Source organism: Phodopus roborovskii, unplaced genomic scaffold, assembly GCF_943737965.1.
Source record: "Phodopus roborovskii unplaced genomic scaffold, PHOROB, whole genome shotgun sequence".
NCBI classification, from domain to species: Eukaryota; Metazoa; Chordata; class Mammalia; order Rodentia; family Cricetidae; genus Phodopus; species Phodopus roborovskii.
The window spans coordinates 48,121,518-48,147,283 of NW_026126511.1; the positions used below are offsets into that span (position 1 = coordinate 48,121,518).

At 46.3% G+C, this 25,766-nt stretch overlaps 1 protein-coding gene across 1 annotated transcript in view; it reads left to right on the top strand.

The window, feature by feature from the left end:
* Positions 1-18,219, top strand: part of Extl3 (exostosin like glycosyltransferase 3) — a 42,508-nt gene extending 24,289 nt beyond the window's left edge. Inside the window, exons 3-6 of the mRNA XM_051195505.1 lie at positions 6,304-6,431; positions 12,020-12,164; positions 14,483-14,611; positions 17,438-18,219. Of these exons, the coding sequence (XP_051051462.1) occupies positions 6,304-6,431; positions 12,020-12,164; positions 14,483-14,611; positions 17,438-17,647 (612 nt within the window). The 3' untranslated portion in view covers positions 17,648-18,219. The remainder of the gene's footprint in view (positions 1-6,303; positions 6,432-12,019; positions 12,165-14,482; positions 14,612-17,437) is intronic.
* Positions 18,220-25,766: the final 7,547 nt, after the last annotated feature.

The window sequence follows — 25,766 nt, forward strand, 5'->3', positions numbered from 1 at the left end:
GATTTGTCTAGAAAGGGGTTCTGGGTCTAGTCCAGTGTTTTAAACGCTGATATCATTGGAAAAGCCATTCTCTTAAAAGGTTTCCTTTTGGGTTTGTTGTTTTCTGACACTGTCTCACTACATAGTTGGCTCTGGCTACCCTGGACCTCACTATGTACCAAGACATCCATCCACCTGCCTCTGCCTTCTGAGTGCTGAAATTAAAGGTGTGCACCATCATGCGGTCTACCTTTGCAATGTTTTCAGAGCAGCAGTAGCATGATGTATACTGTAACTGGTGAGCTTTCTCTGACTTACCCAAGTAAAGTGTGCATCTTTTCTTGTTTTGGGTTATGATGATTTGAATGAGAGTGGCCCCTGTAGGTTTATATATTTGCATGCTTCGTCCCCAGTTGTTGAACTGTTTGGGAAGGATTAGGACTGAAACCTTTTTGGAGGCGGTTTCAAAGCCCACACCAGGCCCAGTGTCTAGCTCTCTGTTGTGGACCAGGATATAGCTCTCAACTACTTCTCAAGCACCACGCCTGCCTGCCTGCCTGCCTACCACCATGCTCCCACCATGGTGATGATGGACTTAACCCTATGAAACATCAAGCAAGTTCCCAGTTAAATACTTTCTCTTATTACAGTTGCTTTGGTCATGATATCTTTTTACAGCAGCAGAACAGTGGCTAACACAGGTGTTGAGTTTTAAAATGTGCTGTTTTGTGAGCAACGGCTTTCCTCATACGGTGGATGGCAGAGCAGACTTGGCTTCCTATTTCCTGTAAGCGATGACTGAGATCCTCCAGAGAACTTGCCAGAACTAATCCTTTCTTTAATCTGGTGGGAAATGAGAGTCCCCCGTGATTTCTGGGCAGCCCATTGCAGTAATAAGATACCTAACTAGAAATGCCAGAAATTCTCCAAATGGACCGTTCTAACACACTTTCTGTAGTAGTATGTAGTCTTTTCTAGTTATTTTTAAAAGGAAAGACTTTTCAAGTTAGAGAATTTCAGTCTAGTTGGCTAAATATTTTGATTGTGCTTCCTGCTTAAGGGAAACAGGTATTTAGAGCAACAGTTGAAATTGCTGACCCTCTTGGTGGAGGCAGGTGTCAGGGTCAGCAAGAGCTCTGTTTATAATGCTTTTCAAAGTAAGTTTTACACCTTGATGTCCAAAGTAGGAGTAGGTTTCAGGATTTCCAGCTATAATTTAATGCATAGCTTTTCTTTTGTACCAAGCCCAAATTTCCTGAAAAGACGCAAGATTGCTTATGAGTAAATAATATAAATATATAATGTATAAAATTAAAACTGTAAAATAACTATGTGTAAAGCATGTTTCAGGCTAGGCAAGGCTGTGCCAGTTTCAGGATGCAGTGACTTTGAGCAGTATTAACGGCTGGAAAGCAGAGGCTTGCTGTTAGGGCTAGAACTTGCCATTTGTAACCCAGGCTGGTCCTGAGTTTGTGTTCCTCCTGCCTCACTCTTCTGCATACTGGGAAAGAGGTGCACATCAAGCCTAGCTCTCTAACTGTTTCAGTGTTTTCTCGGTGCTAAGTGTGGCCTTTGTGTGCATCATCTCCCTGGAGGCTAACCCTCTAATTAGTGCTTTTTACTAGTGCTTTCACAGGGCCCGTCAGCTTTTAAAAGTTCAAACAGGCTCATCTCGTAAGTTAAAACATGTACTGTTTTTGTGCTGCATTAGCCTCATAGTTTGAATGAAAACCAGCTCACTGCTACTCTTAATCCCACCCCCTTGCTTTTCTTCCTTTTGGCTCCTCCCATCTGTTCACCAAGCCAGTGCCCTTATGACCTCACTTTGATGTTGGTGCTCACATGTTAGAGACATGATGGGTACAGCTTCCTAGGCCTCAAGCTCTTCATTCTTGAGCTCTGTGGTTTGCTTTAAGTTAGAGGAAGCAGCTGCTCATTCCATCTCTCCTCTGTATGATGGTCTGAGATGAGGTTGGCTACAGAAATGCACTGTGCGTGTGACATTGGTAGAGGCTGGATGCCGTTAGGCTGGGTTGAGCCTGTGTAATCTTAGTGACGTAAAGGACGAGTGTAGTGGCAGGTTCCAGGCTAGGATTGCCATCTTGGCCCACTGCATTGTGTTGAGAAGATGTGACGGGGGTCAAGACTTCTGTGAAGGACGGTAACAGATGGCCAACTGACCTGGGAGTGTGCTGTGTGAAACAAGCAATTGTTACTGAGAGTTGCTCCAACTTGATTGACATAGGCCAGTAGATCCTGCACCTCCACCCCCTTTGGAAAGCTAGGTTAGAAGTCAAATGTGATGGCACATGCAAGTAATCCCAGTAATCGAGAAGTTGGAGGCAGGGGGACTGCAAGTTAAGGGCCAGCCTGGACTACAAATTGAGTTCAAGGCCTGCCTGAATAACATAGTGAGAAGAAAAAATAAAACAAAACAAATACTTAAGGATCTCCTAATTTGTTTCATTATCATCCTTTAGTATTATTTATTATGTTGAGGGTTCAGTCTGTAAATTGACCAGTTTGTTGTCATATTCTGGAAACTGCAGGACTGATTTGTTCCCATGCCCTTTGCCCACTTACTCCTCCACTGTCTGTATGACACGGTACTGGACATTTCTGTGCTGTCACTATGTGTCATTCCTTCTGCTCGGTGCCAGGCTTGTAATTAAAGCAGAAACTTGGAGTTACTGAAGTGTAAACAAAGTCTGTAATACACCTTTTAGGCACAACGTGAAGAAACAGCTGGGGTTTTTTTTGGGGGGGTACTCAGGGTGGAGGATTACTGTTGTAATTTGAAACAAATAGCAACAAAAATGTGGATCTTACTAAATTCTTCTAGTTGACCTGTTTCTTTTACATTCTAGAAGCCAGTGTTGATCTGTGTGCACTTGTGTTTAGGAATGACTGAGTCTTTCTGTGAGGATTTTGTTGCCCAAACCGACAATGGTTAGTTGTTGAGCATCAGTCTAGCGATTAAGCACTATGGCTTTGAAGCCAGCATCTGTTTTTGTTTTGAGGCAGGGTCTCAGCTGGGCTGGCCTTCAGTTTACATCCCTCCCCCTCCTACCTCCCATGAGCTGGGATTAAAGGTGAAACCTCCCCTAAGGTTTCTGAATCAGAACTTTCCCTTTCTTCACTCTTGGGTTTTTTGACAGACATCCCAGGGATGGAATTCAGTGAACTTATACACAAACTTGCTTGTGAAGCCAGGCCAGATCTTGTTTGCTGTTGGATTCCCAGCTTTGTGGTCAGCCCTACTCAGGTCTTAAGGAAGGAGCTATGTGTGATGATAGTATACACCTTTAACTCCAGCATTTGGTAGGTAAGGCAGGTGAATCTCTGAGTTTGAGGCCAGCCTGGTCTACATAGTGAGTTCCAGGACAGACAGGACAACATAGAGAGACCCTTTCTCAAGTGCAGTAGGGAAGGGTGAGCAAGGAGCCCCCTGTGAACTGCAGTTTGCAAATGAAAACTTCTGTCTGTTCTGGGCAGCAGCTCATCCTCATCACTTCCATTTTCCTTGTCCCTGTTTTTGGACCAGAGCTTGGTTGTTTGCTGGTAATTGACTCCAGGTTCTGCAGACAATGAAGGAGTCACCAGGTTCACACCATCAGAGGTGGAGTGGAATTGCTCTGCTTTTCAGATAGGCTCTGTAGTCATGCAGCTGTCTTTGCACCCGTGCAGAGCCATCTTCTGGGGCTCTTGGGAAATGCAGCTTTGTCTGGTGCAAGTGGAGTTCCTATTTCCGATAGTCCTGGCCATGTCCTTGTAGCTAGGCTTTGAGTCATACCAAATGCTCAGGCTCTGAAGATCATCATGCAGGAAATCAATGCACAGAACTGATAGTCTTAAAGAGAAGCTTGAGGGGTTGAATTTCTCTGTGTACATCTTCTGGGCTGAGGAGTGGCTGTGTTCTGCAGGACTGAATTACAGTGTTTTGAGTAGATGCAAGGTATGCTAGGAAAGCAAATGAATGATGAGGCAGTTTGCGTGAACAGTCACCCTGTTCCATCCTCTCAGGTGGTCACATGATCTTACGTGATAACATCTCTGAAATCGAGAGCATCTTAACGTCACCCATCACTAGACTTGCATTTGGGGCCTGCCACTCCTGCCACCTTTCTGCTCCCTGGGGAACAAAGAATAAGGCGTTGGTGGCTTCCCTCCGGCTGTGCCTCACACTGGGGGCAAGTCTTTTACCACTGAGCAATATTCTTCTGTGTTCTGTTCTCTAGAATGGTCGGTCTCTTTTTACTTTAGCCAGTTTGGTAATCTCTGCCTGTTAAGTGGCCAGTCTGTCCCCTGACCCAGAACTTAGCCTTTTTGTTCTGTTACCACTGAATTTGAGTTTAGGAGACCCCTGACTACAAACCGGGATGTTTTTTTTTTTTTTTTTTTTTTTTTTTTTTTTAAGTGGTTAAATATTCCTGGGGCTAGTCTGTTGCTGGGCTCTGACATCTGGAGCAGTGTAGTTGTGACCCTTCTTGGTGTTAATGGGACTGAACCACCTGTGGAGCTGCAGCCTGTCTAATTAGCACTCCAACTAATCTGTCACTTCATATATGTTTGTAATTGATGTCATTTTCTGTGATGGAACAGGAACTAATGATACATTCTCCATGGTGGCTTTGGTTTGAAGACGTTCGTCAAGTTAGCCAAGTTAGCCGTTTAGCAGACCAGGGATTTGGACATTAAAGAGCAGGGGCTTCAGCCAGTCTCCACTCAAAGACCTCCAAAATCAGGCACATGCGCAAAGTAGACGTTCTCTCCAGAACTGACAGCAGGGCCCAACAGAAATACCTTCACCCCTCCCCTCAGGTAACAGTCCTGAGCGGAGCTGGGCTGGAGCAAGTCACAGTGACATCACTGTTGGCACTGTGATAACTCCCTTGTTCATAGTACTGAAGTCATTACTTTTCTCTTACCGTGACAGAATAGTATGACCAAGGCAGCTTACAGAATGGAGGGTATATTTGGGCTTTCGGTTCCAGAGGATCAAGAATCTGTCATGACAGGGACACACGATAGGGGCAGGCATGGTAGCTGGGGAGAAGCTGAGCAATCACATGCTGAGTGATCACATGCTGGCCCACCAGCAGGAAGCAGAGAGGAAACTCAGAGAGAGACTCTGTGTGTGTGTGTGTGTGTGTGTGTGTGTGTGTGTGTGTGTGTGTGTGTGTGTGGTGTGTATGGTTTCTCAAGGCAGGGTTTCTCTCTGTAACATCCTTGGCTGTCCTGGAACTTAATTTATAGATCAGGCTGACCTCAAACTCACAGATCCACCTGCCTCTGCCTCCTGAGTGTTAGGATTAAAGGCGTGTGCCACCATGCCCATCGAGTCTAAACTCTTAACTCATGTACCAGTGACACACTTCCTATAGCCAAGCACACCACCTGAATTTCTCAGACAGCCACCAGCTGGGAACCAGACCTATGGGGATATCTAATTCAAACCACAAGTTCCTTAACTATTAGTCCAACTAATGAGGAAGCATCATTTTACCCTGAGAAAGTAAAGAGGATGTCACAGGGACTCAGAAAGCTGGATGGTCATCTCACTTCCGTGGCCATCTGCCCTGCACTAAGGATAACCTCCTCCTGACACCAAGCAGCAAGTGTATCCCAGGTCTAGAAGTCTATCTACCCTTGATCTCAGCCAAGTCTCCTGACTGAAACATTTTTCCTCTATCCCTCTACCAAAGTAACACTCTGTCCGAAGACCCAGCGCAGATGCCTCCCTGAGCATCAGAACAAGTCAACCTGGTGTGCACACCCCTATGAAGAAAGGGAAAGCTTTTGGATGCATAGTGAGCACAGTAGATGGTAGATGTCAACACTGTGGGTGGGCTCCACAAAGGTGAACTGATAAACACCTTCCTCAAAAGGTTTGTCTCCCAAAGACTTTAGAGTGTAAGTGTGAGTGTGTGTGTGCGTGTGTGTGCTTGCGCGTGCGTGCGTGTGGTATCAGCCAGAAATGAGATACATGCAAGAGAATTTCTAAGTGTCCTTTTAAAGTCTGGGAGCAATCGAGTAGACCCGAGCTCTGGGACCTGGACTCAGCTGTGCCCTGCCACTTTGTGTTCTTTTGGGAAACGTTAAATCCCCTAGACTTTCTTCATTATATAAAGTAATCCTCAGTGTTTGTTTCATGAGAAAGGCAGTTTACAATGGCTGATGGTTAGTGTGAGACCATCCTGTGTGTCCTGAATGGGAGGCAGCTTCATTGAGAGGCACATGCTAGATTCACCAGTTGAACTAAAGTCACTTTGAGACATCTGTGATGTAGTGTTGATTCCTTGTGTTTTCCTCTTTTCGTTTCAGGTTGTCCGTACTGAGAAAAACAGTTTGAACAATCGATTCTTGCCCTGGAATGAGATCGAGACAGAGGCCATACTGTCTATCGATGACGATGCTCACCTCCGTCATGATGAAATCATGTTTGGGTTTCGGTGAGGGACAGATTTTCAAACACTTCAGTGTGAAAAGTGATAAAAGCCAATTTGAAATTCTCAGCTGACAGCAGAGGAGAAACTGAGGCTGTCAGGCATTGTAGGATGGGGCTGGTCTCCGGTCTCAGTGGTTTGGCTGACTCCCAATTATCCTTTTCAGACTTCTCTGATCCCAGAAGGTTCTTCCTCTGGGGCCAGGGAGGTGGGAGTCTGAAATTAGCTTCTGCCGGACCTGCAGGTCTGTCTTCCTTAAACCCAGCCTCCTAGAGATGAGGAAATAGGTTTGTGTTGTAGGAGTGAGAACCAACTTCTACATAGTGGAAGGAACGAAGGACTGTCTGTTGAGGAATGGGACAGAGCCAGAGTACTGGCCCCGAAGTATAAGCGGGACAGGGGACTAACAGGAAAAGGGAGGAGGAGGAAGTGTTAAACCCATGCTGTGTGCTGGGGACTACCTGAGAACCTGCGCTTCTCTCACTAACGCCCTGGGATGAGTTAATTTTTGCTATGACAAAATACCTGACAGAATCAACACGGGAAAGATTGATTTGACTCAGGTTCTGCAGCACCCTGTCTATGGGTGGCTGGCTCCATGCACATGCAAGGCAAGGAGAATGTGTGGAGAGAAGATTCTCTGTCATGACGGACAGAAAGCAGAGAAATGGCTGACTTTGGAAAGGGACCAGGTCAGGGTGTCCCCCCTCCCCCCTCCCCCCGAGACATGTCCCCAGTAAGCTTGCCCTTCCAACTAGGATCCTACCCTCTCCCAATAAAGCCAACCACATTATAAATTCGTCAATGGACGAGTCCCCCCGTATGAGGTCAGAGCAGTCACAGACACAATCCAGGGCTGTGTCTAATCGAATTAATGAACAAGGTGAGCCAGTACAGCCTAGGGTCTGATGGGGGAAGTTGTAGCTTGTGTACATGATCTATAGGAGTGGGTTGAGATACCAGAGAATATTCATTGTGCAGGTGGTCTGGGGCTTACACTGCCTGTAAGAGAATGAAGTGGGTTGGGGGTTCTGAGTGGGTCATCACTGGTGTGTGGGCTTAGGTCAGTACGTGAAACATCCACAGTGAGGTCAGTAAGATACCTCACTGAGCATTTAGAACCTTTTCAAAAAGTTGGCATTCACTGTGGCACCCAGGGGTCACTGTGGAAAATGTATTATTAATTTCTGTTCCATCACAAAGAACAATGTCAGTTACAAACATATGTGAATGAATGGATTAATTGAAGTGGTGTTTTAGACTTGCCTTGGTGGTAACACCCAAGGATGAACATTTTGTTTGAAACTAAGTTTTCAGTGATGTAATTTATGTGCAATCCCACTCATACATCCAGGTATAGAGTTGGGTAGATTTTTATACAGTCATCACAGTCCATTTTAGAAAACATTATCACCAAAAGAAACTGTATCCATCAACCACCCTCTGTCATCTTCCAGCCCTGAAAGTCCTAGGCAACCACTGAACTGTAGATTTTCCTATTGTGAATACAAGTGGCCTCCTGTGGCTGGGTTTCTACACTCCACCTTATGTTTCTAGGGGCATCTATCTCATAGCATGCAACAGCACTTCATTCCCGTTGTATGGATGTGCCACATTTTCTTTCTTCATTTAAAGGCAGGGTCTCAGGACTCACTAGAGAGATGGTCCAATGGTTAAGACTATTGGCTATTCTTCCAGAGGACCTGGGATCAATTCCTAGCACCCACAGGGCGGCCCACAACTGTCTCTGTCTCCAGTTCCAGAGGATCTGACACTCTCACACAAACATTCATGCAGAACACTAAGCAATGCACATAAATCATTTTAAAAATGGATGGGGTCTCGCTATGTAGCACTATGTAGTTTTGGGGTTGCCCCGAAACTTGCAATTTATAAGTGGTTGCTCTTGAATGCAGAGATTTGCCTGCCTCTGCCTCCAGAGTGCAGGGATTAAAGGTGCTCATCACCAGGCCTGTGTTGTCTATCTTAATTGTACTAATGGACATTTGGGTCTTTACAACTTGGCAGTGAAGCACAGTGCTATCTGTGCCCGTTCATGTGCATCTGGATAGGAACATTTCTCTTGGGTACATACCCAGCTGTGGGGTGACTGGGCCAGAGGGCAGATGTTTTGGTGTTTTGAGGGCCTGCTAATAAACTGCTTTTCAAAGTATCTGCACCTTTTTACATTCCAGCAGTTAACGAGCATGCCACTTGACCTATATCCTTGCCAGTGCATACATTTACTGAGTTTTATTTTATGACTATCCTAAGTGGGTGTGAAGTGGTGTAGTTCAAGATAGATGTGCACATGCAGGTATGTGTGTGCATGTACATGCACGTCTGGAGGCCAGAAGTCAGCTTTGACTTCATGGATTGAGCCATCTCCCCAGTCTCCCTTTGCAGTTTTGATTTGTTTTCTCCAATGACTATGATGTTGATCGTCTCTTCAGGTGTTTATGAATTAGTTGACCATTGAATATTGAATGCCTTTGCTAGAGAGATGTTGATTCAGATATTTTGCCTACTTTTGTTTGGATTGTATATTGTCAGGGTTCTTCAGAGTAACATAACTAACAGAAATTCTTCCCTATTCACATTCAGCAAAAATCCCTCACAGGCGTGCCTGTCCATTTTGGGATTTTAGTAAATTCCAGATGTAATCAGGTTGACAGATTATTTATCCCTTTATTACTGAGTTATCAGAGTTCCTTATTCTAGATGTGTGTGTGTTCTGTGTCAGAGAGATGTGCAGAGCCTTCCACCCAGCAGGCTGACTTTGTACTCTTGTGCCATTTTTAGAAGCACAGAGTTTTTAAATTTTGATAAATTCTAATTTATCATTTTGTGTTTCTTAGTAGCACTTACAAAACCATTTTTATTGTATTTTGTCAGTTTCAGTTCATATAAATTAGGAAAGACTAGTTTGTTAGGCAGTTCATTGAGAAGCACAGGAGTCTACTGCCATGGCGTTTCCCTGTCTTCTGTTCCATCCTTTTGCTGCTGAGGCACAGATGACAGAAATAGCATCTTTACTTCTGACAGAAGGTCTGCAGTGCCCTGCTTCCTCTGTGGTGGATGACTGAGATTGAAAAAGGAAAGTCCTGCTAACTGGGCTGGTGTCCATGGTAATTAACAGCTGTTGCTTTCCCTGTTAGGAAAGGAGAAAAGCCTAGAAGAGCTCCAGGAATGGTCTTTGCCACTGCAGGTGTTGATGGTGGGAAATGACTGTTATTTTTGATGTGTCAGGACACACTTAATGCCTGCTGAGGGGCTGGGAGCTGTGGATGTGACCATGAGGTGTTAAGAGAACTTCAGTCACTCCTAGGTTCCCTCCCAAGAATGACCGAGATAGGAGTCCCAGCTCTGAGGAGTTTGAATTCACAGAGGTGCTGGCCTACTTTGTCAACTGTAGCTTTTTGACCTTTTCTGAATGGCGAGAAAGTAGGGAATCCCTTTCAAGTGTATCTTCTAGCACCCATTCAGAATGTGGGGGGGGGTTAGCCTTCAAAAACCGACCTGAGACACTGTCTTTAGGGGTAGATCCCAACCAACATCTGTAGGCAGGAAAGGCAGAGTGAAAGGCACAGTGTGCTTGCTTTAGGTTTCATTAGGTTATATCAGTTGTATGGAGCTAGGGACTTGATTGTAGGCGTTTCTGTGCCTCCGTAGGTTGTAATTTGTGTACTCATCCTTTATGTCCTGTCTTCTCCATTTACCTTTAATTTCATGTCCTTTTCCCCTTAGCATCAGCACTTGATAGAAAAGATATTTGTCTTCCCGAGTCCAGCTTATTTCGTGTTCACATGATGAACTTCAGCTCCATCCATGATCCTAAGAATGACATGATTTCATTCTTTGTTCCTGTGTCTGTGTGCCACACTGTCTTTATCCACTTATGAATGGATGGGCACCTGGGGCCTCTGTAGAATGCCACAGTAAATGTGTCTCTGTAGGAAGCGGCCTTGGATCCTTTTCAGTAAAGGTTGTACTTTAACTCCTTGAGGGGACTCCATGCCGATTTTCTGTGTGGCGGGACTTAGACTCCTGTATGTGTCAGGGCCCTGTGTGTCCACACCTCCTCACCAGAACTTGTTTGTTTCCCTGATGATAGCCATTTTGACTGTGTAAAGTGAACCCACGAGGTGATTTTGATTGCATTTTCCTGATAATGAAGGGTGTCAGACAGTTTCTCATGCGATTATTGCCCATTTGTATGTCTTATTCCCTTTGTTTACATTTTTGAGGTCTTCATAATCTAGCTGTTGGCTCCCCGTTGGGTGTGTAGCAGGCAGCACCTCTGTCGCACTCAATCTTCACTCGCTCTGTGCTCATGCAGAACTTTCATATTGGAAAGAGAATCACAGTAACAGTCAGAAGTGTAAACAGAGAGGAGAGAGACACTGTGTGGTCCACTCAGACGAAGCAACTAGAAGTCTGTTTCATGGGGACAATAAGAGCGGTGTGAGCCAGGCGGAGGAAGATGAGTAGCAACTCAGATTTCTAGTGCAGGACGGTTGGTAGATCCTGGAGGCGGATGTTGGTGATGGTGACACAAGTTGTGTGTCTTTAATGCCACTGGATAGTATACCCTTAAAAAAATGAAGATGATTTGCCACAATAAAAATTCCATTGTTTAAAAAAGGAAACCTTACAAGGCCCTATTTTGTGGAGGAAGTTGTGAGTTGTCATCTGCGAGATCAGCTGCTTTCAAACTCCGTTTTGGGGATTGAAGTGCCCTGAAGCGGTTAGGAGTTCTCAGGCTGCTGCAGTCGCTGAGGCCTTTTTGCAGCTGCCAGCCCCTGGGACTGAAATGCTATCAGCTCCAATTTCAGCCAGTGAAACTGCGAACTGATTGTATTTGTTTTGACTTAGCTATAGATTTGGGAGTGATATAAAAGTTTCTCTTGGGCGCTTGCCTGCTAAACCTAGTGACTTAAGTTTGATCCTGGACCCAGAATAAAAGTAGAGAGAAGCAACACCACAAAGTTGTCCTCTGACCTTTACATGTACATCATGAACGCATGCATGCACACAAGTTTCTTCAGATTTTTCAGAGCTGGGCTCAGTTCTCTCATTTATTTCTCTTGCATTTAACTGATGCCCACATTTGATGGTCTGTGGACAGCTTTACACTTTGGGTTTCTCTGGGTCCTGTTTAGTTTAGGAAATGGGTTCTCCTCACCACCGTGGTTGCCTGTGGTATCTGAGTGCTTCTCACATGTATCCTCTGGGTCAGGAAGAACAGGAACTCAGGGTAGCGAAATTGCATACATGTTCTGTGGAATATATGTGCCATGTTCATTGAAAACAAATTTTTAAAGAAATGAAACAGGAATTGGAATCTCCTGATTCTTAGCAGATTGTCCCCTTCTGGAGATATTTATCATGTAATCTTCCCACTAGACACTGGAGAGACACTTGGGGGTGATAATCAGATTACGGATGACACTGTGTATGTAGTTTTTATCTGATTTGCTTGTCTTTTTTTTTTTTTTTTTAAAGAAGAAACTGAAATAAAAGGAAAATGCAAACACCTAAGGATCAAAGCAGGCCAGATAAAAGTGCTCATTTTAAGTGTGTGTGTTTTCAAGGGTGTGGAGAGAGGCACGTGATCGTATTGTGGGTTTCCCTGGCCGGTACCATGCTTGGGACATCCCTCACCAGTCCTGGCTCTACAACTCCAACTACTCCTGTGAGCTGTCCATGGTGCTGACAGGTGCTGCCTTCTTTCACAAGGTAAGAAAATGCTGGGTTCAGTGGTCTGTGTTTAGTAAGGGTGAGCTTGTGTGGGAGTGAATGCTGCCTTCATACCAGCCTTTCTGCTTATGTGCTCCTTTTAGGCCAGAGGCAAGCTATCCCTTCATTTGAAGAAATGGAGTGATAACTGAACATGGTGGCCTGCACCAGGAATCCCAGTGGTCTATAGCTAAGTAGGAGAATTACAGGGTTGAGGCTAGATTAGGTTATACAGTGAGGCTCCATTTCAAGTCAAGAAAACAACTGAAATAAAACAAAGTAACTGAAAGTCAGGACCAGGACAGCCTGTGGACCATGAGGATTGCCTGTAGACCATTGCCTCTCCCTATGGACAGCTGAGGGCACCACTGCCTCAGGTCATTGGGCTCAGGTCATGTTGGTGTCGGACGCCACTTGCTACGTGAAACCATGAGAATCTGTTAAAGGGTCTCAGGAATATATTTAGGCATAAGATAGGGATAAACACTCACTGATACAGAACAGATTAGACTCCACCTTCTCTCTTGGGTGGTCAGAACCAGAGCAAGGAGTGATTGGTCCTCATCTCCCCTGGCAGAATGGTAGGATACAGCAGCTGGATTGCAGCTGTTAACAGACTCTAGTGGGTTCGCATAACACACAAGACTGAAAGACCTGTTGGCTATTGTCTACTTCCAGCACGGTCACCCCAGATGTGGCTCAGTCAGGCCAGAGCCTGGCACTCTTCTGGCTCAGACTGCTTGCCACTGTGCAAGGTCCACTGTGGACCTCTGTCAAGGGCTTTGCCACTTCTTCCCAGAGATACAGTTTTCACATTAGGGTTTGGACTCACTGAACGCCCACAGTGCAGGTGCCTTCGGCCATCATGCCTTCCCTGCATTGTTACCTCTCTATTTTGCTGCTTTTTGTCCTTTTTTTCTACATTTCTTCTGATCTGCAACATAACCGCTGGCCTCTTATGACTCCCGAGTTCTTATTGGGTGTCTGGTCAGAGCTGCAGTGTGCTAGGATACACAAAGAACACCAAAGTATGAAAATATGCATGAGAGAAATCATGAAATGCCTGAAATGTTTATGTTTGCTTGTTGAAATGCAGTTAGTTTTGGTAAATGGCGTAAGTAAGGCATTCTACTTTCATTCCTCCTGTTTTGGTTTTCTTTGAGACAGGGTTTCTTTACATATCCTTGGCTGCCCTGAAACTCACTATATAGAGCAGGGTGACCTTGACCTGAACTCAGGATCTGCCAGCCTCTGCCTTCCAAGTGCTGGAACTGGAGGCATGTGCCGCCACTGTCTTTTTTCCTTTGTGGTGCTACTTGGGATCAAAACTAAGCTGGGGTGTGCAAAGTGCCCCGCTGCTAAGTGACAGCTCTGTTCTTTTTAGTTTTAACATGGTTATAAGGACATTTAAAATGCCACACAGGCTCATACTACATTTATCTTTTTAAAGACTTAAATTTGTTTTTTGTTTTTTTCAGGTGTGTGTGTGGTATGTATGTATGTATGTATGTGTAGGATTCATTTACATGTGTGTAAGCACATGGATGTATCTGTGCAGGCTCAAGGCCGATGTCAGGGATCATCTCTGATCATCTTCTACCTTAATCATTAAGTCAAGGTCTCAGTGAGCCCCAGAGCTTGCAGATAAGTCTTCTTGGTAGCCAGCTTGCTCTGGAGGTCCTTTTTTTTCTGCCTTCCTGGGCTGCAATTACAGGTAGGCTATCACACCTACCTGGCATTTATGGGTGCTTGGGGGATCTAAACTCCAGTTGCTAACTTTGAAAAGCAAGCACTTTTAACCATTGAGTTGTTACCCCAGCCCCTGCATCCTTTTTTTTTTTTTTTTTTTTTTTTTTTGAGTGAGTGATGCTGGCATATACTTTTCCCTTTTGAAGTCTTCAACTGGGCTCTGAAGAATTCCTGTTCTGAAGTGTGGCAGGCACTGCCCTCATGTTCAAGGGGCTTGGGTTCCATTTCCAGCACCACAGAATCACTATTCTGAAATGAGGAAGTCACTTCCATTGCCCCTCACAGGATGCTTTTGCCAGCTCCTCAACCCATTGAACTGGCTTTTGTGAGGGCTTTCTTGTAGACTGTGAAGATGCAAGCTGAGACATGAGATATTCTCATAGTCTAATCTGCATTGCAAGATGCTCATCATTTCCTGGCTCTCAGTCCCTAAATGTCAGTAGTGCATCCTCACTGTGACTACCTCTTAAGCACCTTCCCACACAACCCAACAGCCCCTAGAGCCATGAATATTTGTGCTGAAAGTGAAAGACCTTCTAACAGTGTTGTGGTCCTTTCTTCCCTGACAGTATTATGCCTACCTGTATTCTTATGTGATGCCCCAGGCCATCCGAGACATGGTGGATGAGTACATCAACTGTGAGGATATTGCTATGAACTTCCTTGTCTCCCACATCACACGGAAGCCCCCCATTAAGGTAGGCCCTGTTACGTGTGGGAAGGTGTGTGCTTGCACACCTCATTCTTCTGTTTTGCCTTAATGGAGCTTGTGACACCGCCACATTCAGACTTTCTGTAAAGTGCATGAGGACACCCTTACATAATTGATGGTAGGGCTGTGAGATGGGGCCTCGTACTAAGGCTATTGGATAGAGTGAGGGAGTTGGGACTTGTGGGGTGTGAGTGATGGGACAGCTTTACTCCTGTCTCTCCTTCCCTTCTGAAGCAGGCTGTGGTTTGTTTTTAGGGCCCATACATTAACTGCTTTGTTACCAGAAGGAATCACATGTCTTCATGTCACCTTATGGTAGCTGCAGCATATCACAGTTGTGTTGCTGGTCACTGCTCTGAAGTGGTGCTCAGTTTCTTCTTGTACCAGTTCAGTTCCCAGCATGCATGCTGGGTGGCTCCCAACCTCCTGTAACTCCAGTTCCAGGGAATCTGATGCCCTCTTCTGGACCCTGCAAGTACTGCACTCATGTGCACATACCCACATAAGACAGACATGTGTATGTATACATAATTGAAAGTAAATTTAAAGAAATCATTGCTTCAGTGAAAACAGTGGTTGTATGATACACGTGTGTGATGTGAGTTTGTGGCTTCAGTGAGAGTTGATAGAGGGTGATAGGAGTAGAGAGGTCAAACTATGTCTGCCTGTGTACCCCTAAACACTGCAGCTTACTCCTAAAATAAATGTTTTATTTAAAACATTTGTTTAAAACAGATGGATAAGAGGTGTGAGATAGTATAAATGCCTGCCTCTTCATTCTCTTGTATAGACATTGCTGTAATTAAAAACAAACAAAACTGAGAAAGAAAGATGCCATGGAACAGAGTTCAAGAGGAGTTTTTTTTTTTTAAATTAAGGGAAAGGGATTGTAAAAGGGGGAAGGGGAGCAGGGAAGATCGGCCTCAGGGGACAGGAGCAGTGGGAGAGAGAAAACAGAAAGGCAGGGAGAGAGGAACAGTCAGAGGGAGAAAGAGAGGAGGATAGGTGGGCAGGGCCCCTTAAAAGGGAACATTGTGAATGTGCACAGGTGGTGCTCTTAGTGGCTGCAGCTGAGGGTGTATCCTGTCAGATCCCCAAGAGCAGGCCAGTGCAAATGCCTGAATACTAACAGACATGTTAGTGTGAGCCTGCATCGATGTTTCATACACTGGAAGGCCTCCCTCTGCTCCAAGTTTTAGTCTGTACTGTGGGACCAGGGTTGCCTGTTCTGAACTTCTATGGATGACCTTATACCTTTCTGTGTCTCTTAATTATATTGCTTACACAATTTTGTCGCCTTGTTCCTCATTCTGGGTTCTAATTTCAGTGCCTTTCACTTGGTGATTTTTCTCTTCATGCTCATAGGTTGAATAATGTCCGGATGGTTTCTGAATGTCTTTGCAAAGTTCCTTGTGCACATACACATTCATCACAGCCACCCATCATCCTGCTGCCTCTGTCTTTGGTTTCTGCAGGTCTTTCCACTGTGCTCACGCCTGTGTATGACTTGCTTGATGCTGCAAAGGGCTTTGCCTTTCCTCCCATGCCTGGGCTCACCCGGGCTCACCGCCTGTCTGAGACCAGCTTAGGCTTCATGAGCATCTTGGGTGTGCAGGACACATACAAGTAGTTTAAATTCCTACCTCAGTCCCACATGAGATGTTCTCAGATGTGGCTAGAGGTGTGCCGTTCTCCTTCTGACTAGAGCTGAGCTTGAGAAGAAAAATCTTTGTCCACCATCTCTGCCAGCAGTCTCCTCCACCCAGGTCTCATCTCCTGGGTCCCAGGCTCAGGTCTCTAGCAGAACTTTGTGAAGGGTTGCTTTCCTAGTTAAGCTTTCTATTGCTGTAAAGAGGCTTCCTGCTCCCACCACCCAAAGACAGGGTTTTTCTGTTGCCTTGGCTGTCCTAGAACTAGCTCTGTAGACCAGGCTGACCTTGAACTCACAGAGATCCACCTGTCTCTATCTCCTGAGTGCTGGGATTAAAGGTATGTGCCACCACCACCCAGCCAACGGCAGCTCTTATAAAGGAAAACATTTAATTAAGGCTGGCTTACAGTTCCAGAAGTTTAGTCCATTATTGTCACAGCAAGACATGATGGCAGCATCCAGGCAGACATGGTGCTGAGAGTAATACAGAGCAACAGGAAGTGAACTGCCTACCACTGGGCATAGCTTGAGCATATGCGAGACCTCAAAGCCTGCTCCGACAGTGACACAGCTCTTCTAACAAGGCCACACCTACTCCAACAAGACCACACTTCTAATAGTGCTACTTTCTACAGGCCAAACATTCAAACACGTGACTCCATGGGGCCATCCCTGTTCAAACCACTAAGTGCCTATGTCAATGGTTAGACATGTGTTTTGTGACACCATGTTACTTAAATTTTTCTAATTATTGGAAGTCTTAACCCTTTTCTCATGTTTTAAAATACAATTTTCTTAAATATCCTTTTAATTGCTGTGTACTATTTTAGAATTGTTTGTTTCTGTTTTGGCTAGTTTCCCAATATTTTGCTATGAAAAACATGGATGAAACAGATAACTGTGTACCAACACCTTGCTCTACCACCCAGATAAACACTGCAGGTAGACTTGTTTGGACCAGTAACACTGGGCATACCAAGGCTTGGCTGTCTGTTAAATATGGTGACATGGAAAGCCCCCTGTGGTTTGGATACATCCATGCTGGGCTGTGTGGATGTAGCCATTGGCTCAGTAGCTTCACTGCACGTGGCCTTTGCTGGCCACACTATAAGGTTCTGTGAGCGGTCATGCTACTTCTCACCTTCTCTCTCCTGTCCCCAGGTGACATCGAGGTGGACTTTCCGGTGCCCAGGGTGCCCTCAGGCCCTGTCCCATGATGACTCTCACTTCCACGAGCGGCACAAGTGTATCAACTTCTTTGTCAAGGTGTACGGCTATATGCCCCTCTTGTACACACAGTTCAGAGTGGACTCTGTGCTCTTCAAGACCCGCCTGCCCCACGACAAGACCAAGTGCTTCAAGTTCATTTAGGGCCTTGCCAGTTCTGAGGAGACGATGAGCAGAGTGAGGGTAGTCGCTCCCAAGGTTCCCAAGTGTTGAAGGACCTTGGGGACATCAGTGGGACAGGGCCCAGGCCCTTTGCTGGGGGAGGCAGCAAGAAGAGTGAAGTCAGCCTCACTGGGCCCAGAATCCTGGTCAACAGACTCAGGGCTTCTGCACAGGGCACTGACTTAAAGTGAACACGGAGGACTGTGGGGACTCTGGGGAGACACTCGTTCATAAGCCCAGGACGGCTGGATCGTGGTTTTTAAATTCAATAACAACTATTATTATTTAAAGAGAGAGTGTTCACATCTGCCATTCAAGGCTTATTTATATGTGTGTGTATATGTACACACATACGTGTATATACGTATATATGCACACTCACATATACATATATATATATATATATATTTGGTGGGGTGGGGGTGCACCTGAAATTTCTGCCAATCTCTCCAAGGGAGGGACCTACCTGGCTGTGTATTTAGTAGAGAGGGTCCTGACCCTGTGTTACTGGATTGTCATTTGCAGCCCTACCTTCCCAGTGGCACTGGCTACAGGATGGACTTGGCCTAGGCAAGATCTCCTGATCTATTGTGACCCCTTTCTGTTGCTTCAGTGATGCTAACACAGCTTCCTCTCCTGCTGTAGGCTGTGCAGTGGGGACCTCCATGCTCCAGGGCTCTGAGGGCTGGTGCCAGGCAGCACTTGTCATTGGGCTTATTGCTGCTTTCCCATCGCATCTTGTGTTTGAGAGAGAATAGGGAAGCAAACAGGGAGGCAGGGATGAGGCCTGTACTGCCCAATGGCCTTCAGCTCACCCTTTTGGTGGCACTGGTGCAGGGCGCTGGTGGCAGGTTCCTGTAGTACTTGTTTCTCTAGAGGACACAGCGGGAAATTGGCAGGCTGGCAGGGAGGCAGGGAGCTTGTGGGGTAGAACTAGTCTATGTCCTTTGAGGATCCCAGAGTCTCACAGCAAGGCACATGACTTGGAATGGACACCTAAGTGAGTTCGCCTTCCCACTTGTGTCTGGACTCCATCTTGTACCTGTGGGGTTTAGACCCCTGATGCTGTGTTAGCTGCAGGAAGCCCCTGCTTTCAAGGTGTGGGACGTCCTCGAACTTGGAGGCTGGGATTTGTTAGAAGAGTTCTAGTCTGGTCTTGGAAATTAACAGGCATTCATCCCCACATTACTGCTCTCCACTCCCTGTTATGGTCTGTTCCCAGGGCTAATTTTGGGTATGGTGGCAGCAGGAAGCTAGAAGCGCTGTGTTGTGTGGGGTGCTGCCTGTGACTTGTTGCCTCAGCCCCACCTGATTGAAATGGAACTGAGGGTTTCAAACAGCTGAACCTGAGCTCAGGTCTGTCCTGGTCATGCACTTGCCTTAAGCCGGTCCTGTCTTCCTAGGCCCTGACATGAGTGCTGCTGCTTGGGGTCCTCCTGCCTGCTGCCCTGACTTCTCTTCTCTGGAGATCCCTTCTGCTGTAGGGTTGGCAGGGCCTCTGGGAGCGAGCCCCTCCTCCGGGGAGCCCCTCTGGCCAGCAGGATCGGGCTGCTACAGAACTCCCCTGGTGTGTTCTTGAACCTGACACCAAGGGCTGGCTGCCTGGGACATTTAGTTCTTGGCAACTCAGCAAAGGGGTCCAGACTCCTTACCCCAACTTTTGTCCTCTTACTATTCCTTGTAGCAGTAGCCCTCTTCCCTCAGGGGAGCCAAAGAGTGTGGTGTTTTTTTCTAAATATGTGGCTGCTATTTTATTGTATCTTTTTTTTTTTTTTTTTTTTTTTTAAACTTCCCAGTATTGGGGATGGAAGCCAGAGTTGTGGGTGGGCATCCCGACAATCGCTCTGCCATGAGCCCCATCCCTATTCGCCTTGTTTCTTTTAATGTGAGAACTTGTAAAATGACACTATGGCACCTGATGAGAAAGTCAGTCTCTTTGTAGGGCACTGAAAACTGTTGGTACTCATGGGTATCATCAGACTGTTTCAGGGATGGTGACGTCAGAGCATCCTATGGGGTAGCATCCCTGGGCCTGGTGGGAACACTAACTGAAGGACCCCAGTAGCAAGTGTGGACAGTGACTGTGTATCTGAGGGACTCTGAGGCAAGAGGCAGAGACAAAGCAGTTAGACATTGCTTGTCTTCTGGGTTGGGGGAGCTAGGGGACATGCTTGGAAATGATGTCCCTGACACGAGTGTGGAGAGCCTGCCTGGTGTTAGAAGCAGGTCACTATGGGTCACCTCCCACAGCAGACTCCTAACACAGGTCACACCTGGCTACCCAGTCTCACCTTCCAGGGCCAGGACAGCTTTGTTTTTCAGTTGCTCTTTTTCTTGAGGGCAAGGGCCACCCACAGAGTGACAGTCCCCAGGGTGCCTCAGGCCAGTGGACCACCTACAATGCTCCTATCTGGGGGTGGCCTTGTTAGCAAACATGGAGCTGGAGGGTGGAGCTGCCTGGGGCGGCCCTGATAACATAATTTGTCCATCTGTCTGCCCTTTTCAAACCATGAGCACAAAGGTCTTATGTTGGATTTTTGTAAAAACTGAAATAAATGGAGACTTTAACTCAAGCTGTTCGGAGGTGTTTGGTTATTCTCAGCCGGGGTGCCTGCCTGAACAATGTGACCTCTGCTTGGCCAGAAGAGCACTGACTTCAGCCAGGGAGCAATAAGGGAGCTCAGGCTGCCAGCTAGTGTTCCATTTGACACACCAGCTAACCTTTTTTACTGTGGGAATTTTAAAAAAGATTTATCTTTATTGTGTGCATGTCTTTGTGGGTGTATATATAAGCACATGTGTCTAGTATCAGGTCTCCTGTAGCTGGAATTAGGGACAGCTGTCAGCCACCTGTGTGCTAATGGAGTCTAGTCCTTGGCAAGAGCAACAGGTCTTTTAACCACTGAACCATCTCTGGCTCCTCCCATTGGCTTTTAAAAATGTGTTGTGGTGTCCTGTGCTGACCTAACAAGGGGCCTCTGGGTGTCACTGCCACATCAGACCCAGACTTTTGGTGTTTGCACCTGAGACCTTCTACCTGGTTTGAAAGCAAGTGCTGTCCCGGGCTGTGGAAGATGAAACCCTGGAAGGGCCTGGAGTGGCAGGTCTTCTGGCTCTGCAGGTAGGAGCCCAGGGCCCAGACATCGAAGATTGGTAAGACCTTAAAAATGTCCCTCTGGTGGGGCCAGCAGTGAGCACAGATGCAGGGCTCATGCCGCAGTTATTTACTTCCTGCCCCCCCCCCCCAAATCTCTGCAAACATAGAGAATGCCTATTTAGAATTCTGGTTAGTTCTGCCTCAGACCCACCTGTGGAATCCAGTGTTGCCAGTGGCTGTCAATGGCACTGTCATGGGTTACTGGTTATAGATGGTGAGGTAGAGGCACTGGCTCTGATCTGGAGTATGTGTGTGCTCAGACACTGGGTTGCCCATAGCACTGGTGGGGTCAAGGCCATCTGCTTAAGTTGTAATCACAAAAGGGCGAAGACTGCCAGGCGTGGGCCTTCATAAGATGGACAGTCCCTTTGGCTCACATGAACCAACGGCATTGACCTAAATAAGGCAAACTGCTTGGCTCTACATGTGTTTCAGATGTCTAGGCCTTGCTCATCTACTGCAGCTGCTCTTAGGTTGTGTGCTGAGAAGTGGCTGTCACCTGTCTCCTGGCAGTGCAGCCCTACTGGCTGGCTGTGGCCTCCTGTGTGTTCTACATCATCCACTGGAGGAGGACCCCTGGAGCACAGCACTGGAGGAAGCCATTAGTGGGCTCCGGATGAAAGAGTGTGACAGGCCCAACCCATGGCCTGGCAAGTTTTGGGGAGGGGGTGGGCACAGGGAGCTGGATTGCCTTGGGGACATTTGTGGGGTGGATTTCAGACCCTCTGCTGGGGGAGGCAGCAGGAAGGATGGGAAGGGGATAGCTGTCTTGCCATTTGTGCATTTCAGTGATGAGCGAGCCAGGGGTGATGGTGCAGGCCTGTAGTTCAGGCAGGAGGGCTGCCTGGAGCTGGAGGCATCTTGGGCACTTGGGCCGTTTCCTGAGTTCAGCTATTCGGAATTACGCTGCCGTGGACACTGAGGAGCAGGTCCTTTGTTGGCCCCACCTTTGTGCCTGCAGTGAGTACCTGTGAGCAGGGTTGCTGTTGGGTGATGCACATCTGTACAGTTTTCTGAGGATCTGGGAGACTCTTACTGAAGCATCGGTGCATTTTGTACCTGCAGTGATGCTGAGGCATCTTCAGTTCCACATGCCCGGAGCCTGTGGCACTGCTAGTCTTGGCTTGGAGTTCAGGCCGCATTTCCTGGTGACTGCTGATGGGCAGCTTCTTCTAAACTTTACACGCTGCCGTTCTTATTAATGTTCTTTGACACACGTGTATAATTCATCTGATTACTTATTTGCCTCCCTCTCATTTCTGTCTCACTCCTGTCAATCCCCTTCCTCCCCTATGTAATCCCCCTTTCCACCATATACGTTGTTTTGTTTTGTGACCCAGCTGAGTTTAACCAGGGCAAGCACTATCCACTAGACTTTGGTGGGCTCACCAGTGGGCACACAATTGAATACAGTGACTTTCCTTCTAGAATCTCAGAGTAGCCACTGTTGATTGTGTAAGCCAGTGCAGGTAAGTAGCTGCTGAATTCATGGTAACAACAGCTATGGCATGCTCAGAGGATGGCATTTTACAGCCTTTCTCCCTATCTTCCGGCTCTTAGATTCTTTCTGCCCTGCTTCTGCCTTGTTCCCTGAGCCTAAGAGTGAGTAGTATAAATGTCTTGTTGGAAGCTGAGCCCTCTGTCACTTACTCAGGCACCATGATTAGCCATGTGCCCATGTGCTTGCCACAAATCACAGGGAGAGGCTTCTGATTAGGGCTGATAGTAGCACTTGCCTATGGATCCAAGTGTAGCTCTTTAGAAGGCGGTTTGATGTTATGTCAATCTAACTAAACAATAGTAAAGTTACCCCAAGGGCCTATGGCCTCTCCAGCCATGTTTTTGACCAGTGTTACAGTACCAGGCATAGGTTTTCTCCCACGGAGGAGGAATTAAATCCACCAGAGAGTAGCTGGTTGCCCCCATAGCAGTCACTGTCACTGTCGCCTAAGTGGGCAGTTTACTTGGCAGGTTAGTCTTGGTTTATAGATAGCCAGCTGAGATCTTGGTGCTTTTCTCCCTTAGCCCACAAAACATTTTCCAGTAGTATGAAAGCTAGCTGGCAGAGGGCAAGTTCTAGTCCAGGTGTGGCTTGATTTCTCTAGCTCTTGCAACCAAAGTGTATGGGTTTTACCAGATAGCTCTGCTGGATGTCAAGAGCTTGTGTTATTTATCTTAGGGGCCTCTGTACCAAACAAATGGCACTAGGAATTTCTAGTTCTAGGAGCAGTCTTAGCTAGCCATGCAACACATCTGCCTTCTAGCAGTCTCCCCCTTTAAAAACAAGGTTTCACTCTGTAGTCCTGGCTGGCCTCAAACTCAGGGATCCACCTGCCATTGCCTCCCAAATGCTGGGATTAAAGGCTTAAGGTCTGTCTCAAAGTCACTTTTAAGTACAACTCCTTTTCTTTTTTTTTTTTTTTTTTTTTTTTTTTTTTTTTTGAGGTGGGAGCCTCAATGCATTTATCCCAGCCTGCCCTTGCCTCTTGTTATTACCCAAGTACTTCTATGTGTGTGTGTGCATACACACACAGACCGGAGACCACACTTAAGTATTGTTCCTTCTGAGCTTGTTTCTTCAGTCAGGGTCTCTCACTGGGTCTTGGGGCTCAATTAGTCTGGGTTCTCTAGCCAGTTAGCCTAGGAACCCACTTGTTTCCACCTCCCTTGATGCTGGGATTACAAGCACATGCAGACATACCCAGATTTTCCTATGTCCTCATGTTTGCTTATCAAGTACTTTACATACTAAACTACCTTCCCAGCTTCAGTTCAGACAACCCCCCCCCCCCCCCCCGGGCAATGAACTTTTTGCCTCATACTTCTTTTATTAGCATGCTTAATTTCTGAATATTTGCAGGTTTGTAAAATTTGAATTTAATTCTACTCCGGTGAATGTTGCCTGGATGATTTTAAATACAGTTAAGACTTGTTCTGTTGCCTGGCACATGGTCTCCATGATAAAAATACCACACATTCTCGTGGATGTCTGTGGCCTGCAGCTGGAGTGCAGCAGCTGCATGCAGCACCTTCTGTGCCCAAGGGGTGCAACCTGGGTGAAGGCTATTGAGTTCTGTTAGCTCATGCATATAAGTGCACTGTTTTGGTTGCTTTAATATTAGTGTCATCCACTTTCCAGCTCTGTGGCCTGCCCCTCAGCACTGTTGATATATAGCTGTGATCATCTCTCTGATGAACATCTCTGGCAACATCACCCTCTAGTCTATTTAGCTGGTACACTGCTTTTCACATGGTGCGTCCTCCCCAAGGCCAATTATTTTCATCCTGTAGGCAGTATGTAGGAAACGTGTCATTTCTTCCCTTTCAGTTGAGTGTCTTATCCGGCTGAGCTGCCCTTCCCTTACTCCCCAAATTCTCTGGTTTTTGAGTGTGTGTGGCTATTATTCTATCTACCTATCTAATGTTCTATCTCACACCTCTACTCTAGTTCTTACATACATGTTTGTCTGGAGTCTAAACATGAAGTTGTGCCTGGTGGGAGCCATTAGGAGCATCAGATCATTTATCCTTTCCCAGCACCAGGAATCACAGATATCCAACAACACAGCACATAAACAGGAACTGATTTTTTTTTTTTTTTTTGTTGTTGTTTTAGGAATGTATCACAAAACTTGGTGGGTCATATGATCTCTCTAAATTGCAAACTGTTTTTTGTTTGTGGCTAGTTTTTGTTTGCAGGCAACTGATTAACTTTTTCCACCTTATCAGTAAAGCCTCCACTGAATCAGGAAGTCATTTTAGAGCAAAGGTGAATTGACAGCAAGTATAATAGTGATATTTACAAAACTGGCCAGCAGGAGGCCCAGCACAGGTGGAACTCTGAGTTCGAAGCCAGCCTGGTCTACAGAGTGAGTTCCAGGACAGCCAGGGCTACACAGAGAAACCCTGTCCCAAAAATAAACAAAAACACAAAGCAGGTTGGGCCTATAGTTCTTTAAGGAAGTTACACGTGTTTACTTAAAGTGGGAGGACACCTGTCACATGCACACGTGGAGGTCAGAGGTCAGCTTTCAGGAACTGGTTTCCTCCTTCCATGATGAGCTTCCCTAACATTCCTTAGACTTGGCAAGTCTTTAGTCTTGATCTTAACATCCATCACGCCTTCAGAAGCTCACTGGGAATGTGCTCCTCTTTGCCCTGGAGTTCAGGGGGAAACTGTCTCTGCTCAGCTGAAGTTAGAGAAAGTGCAGCACACAAAATCCAGCAGCAGGAGCCTGACCAGGGCACATTGGTGACTGGAGGGAGGGATGGGCTTACAGATTGGGAGGGTCATTGTTTTCAAAGTATAAAAGTGCAATTAGAACCAGGAAATTTTAAATTATTGTTTTTGAGAGATGGTCATAGCTTGTATTACAGGTGAGCCTGGAAAGGCACTAGGTACTCAGGTTGGCCTTGAACTTGAGCAATACTTTTTTGCCTCAGCCTCCTGAGTATTGGGGTTGCAGGCTTGAGCTACCCTTGGCTAGCAGCATTTTAGGCAGTAATATGTATTAGAAAGATTAGGTTGCTGTTTATTGTGCTGTTTATTGTGGTGGATTCACAATTGTGTATCAGGAAGACAGCACAGTTAGGGATTAGTACTGTGGTTACTAGTGTCAAGGGATGAAATCTATCCCAATTCATTGCTGCTGCTGCCTCTTTTTGAGATAGCATTTCTCTACGTAGCCCCGACTGTCCTGGAACTCACTCTGTAGACCAGACTCAGGAGGCAGGTGGATCTGAGTGCTGGGACTAAGGGCATGTGGAACAGTTTGCAATTTAGAGAGATCATATGACCTACCAAGTTTTGTGATACATTCCTAAAACAACAACAACAACAACAAAAAATCAGTTCCTGTTTATGTGCTGTGTTGTTGGATATCTGTGATTCCTGGTGCTGGGAAAGGGTAAATGATCTGATGCTCCTGGCGTGTTGCTGCTTGA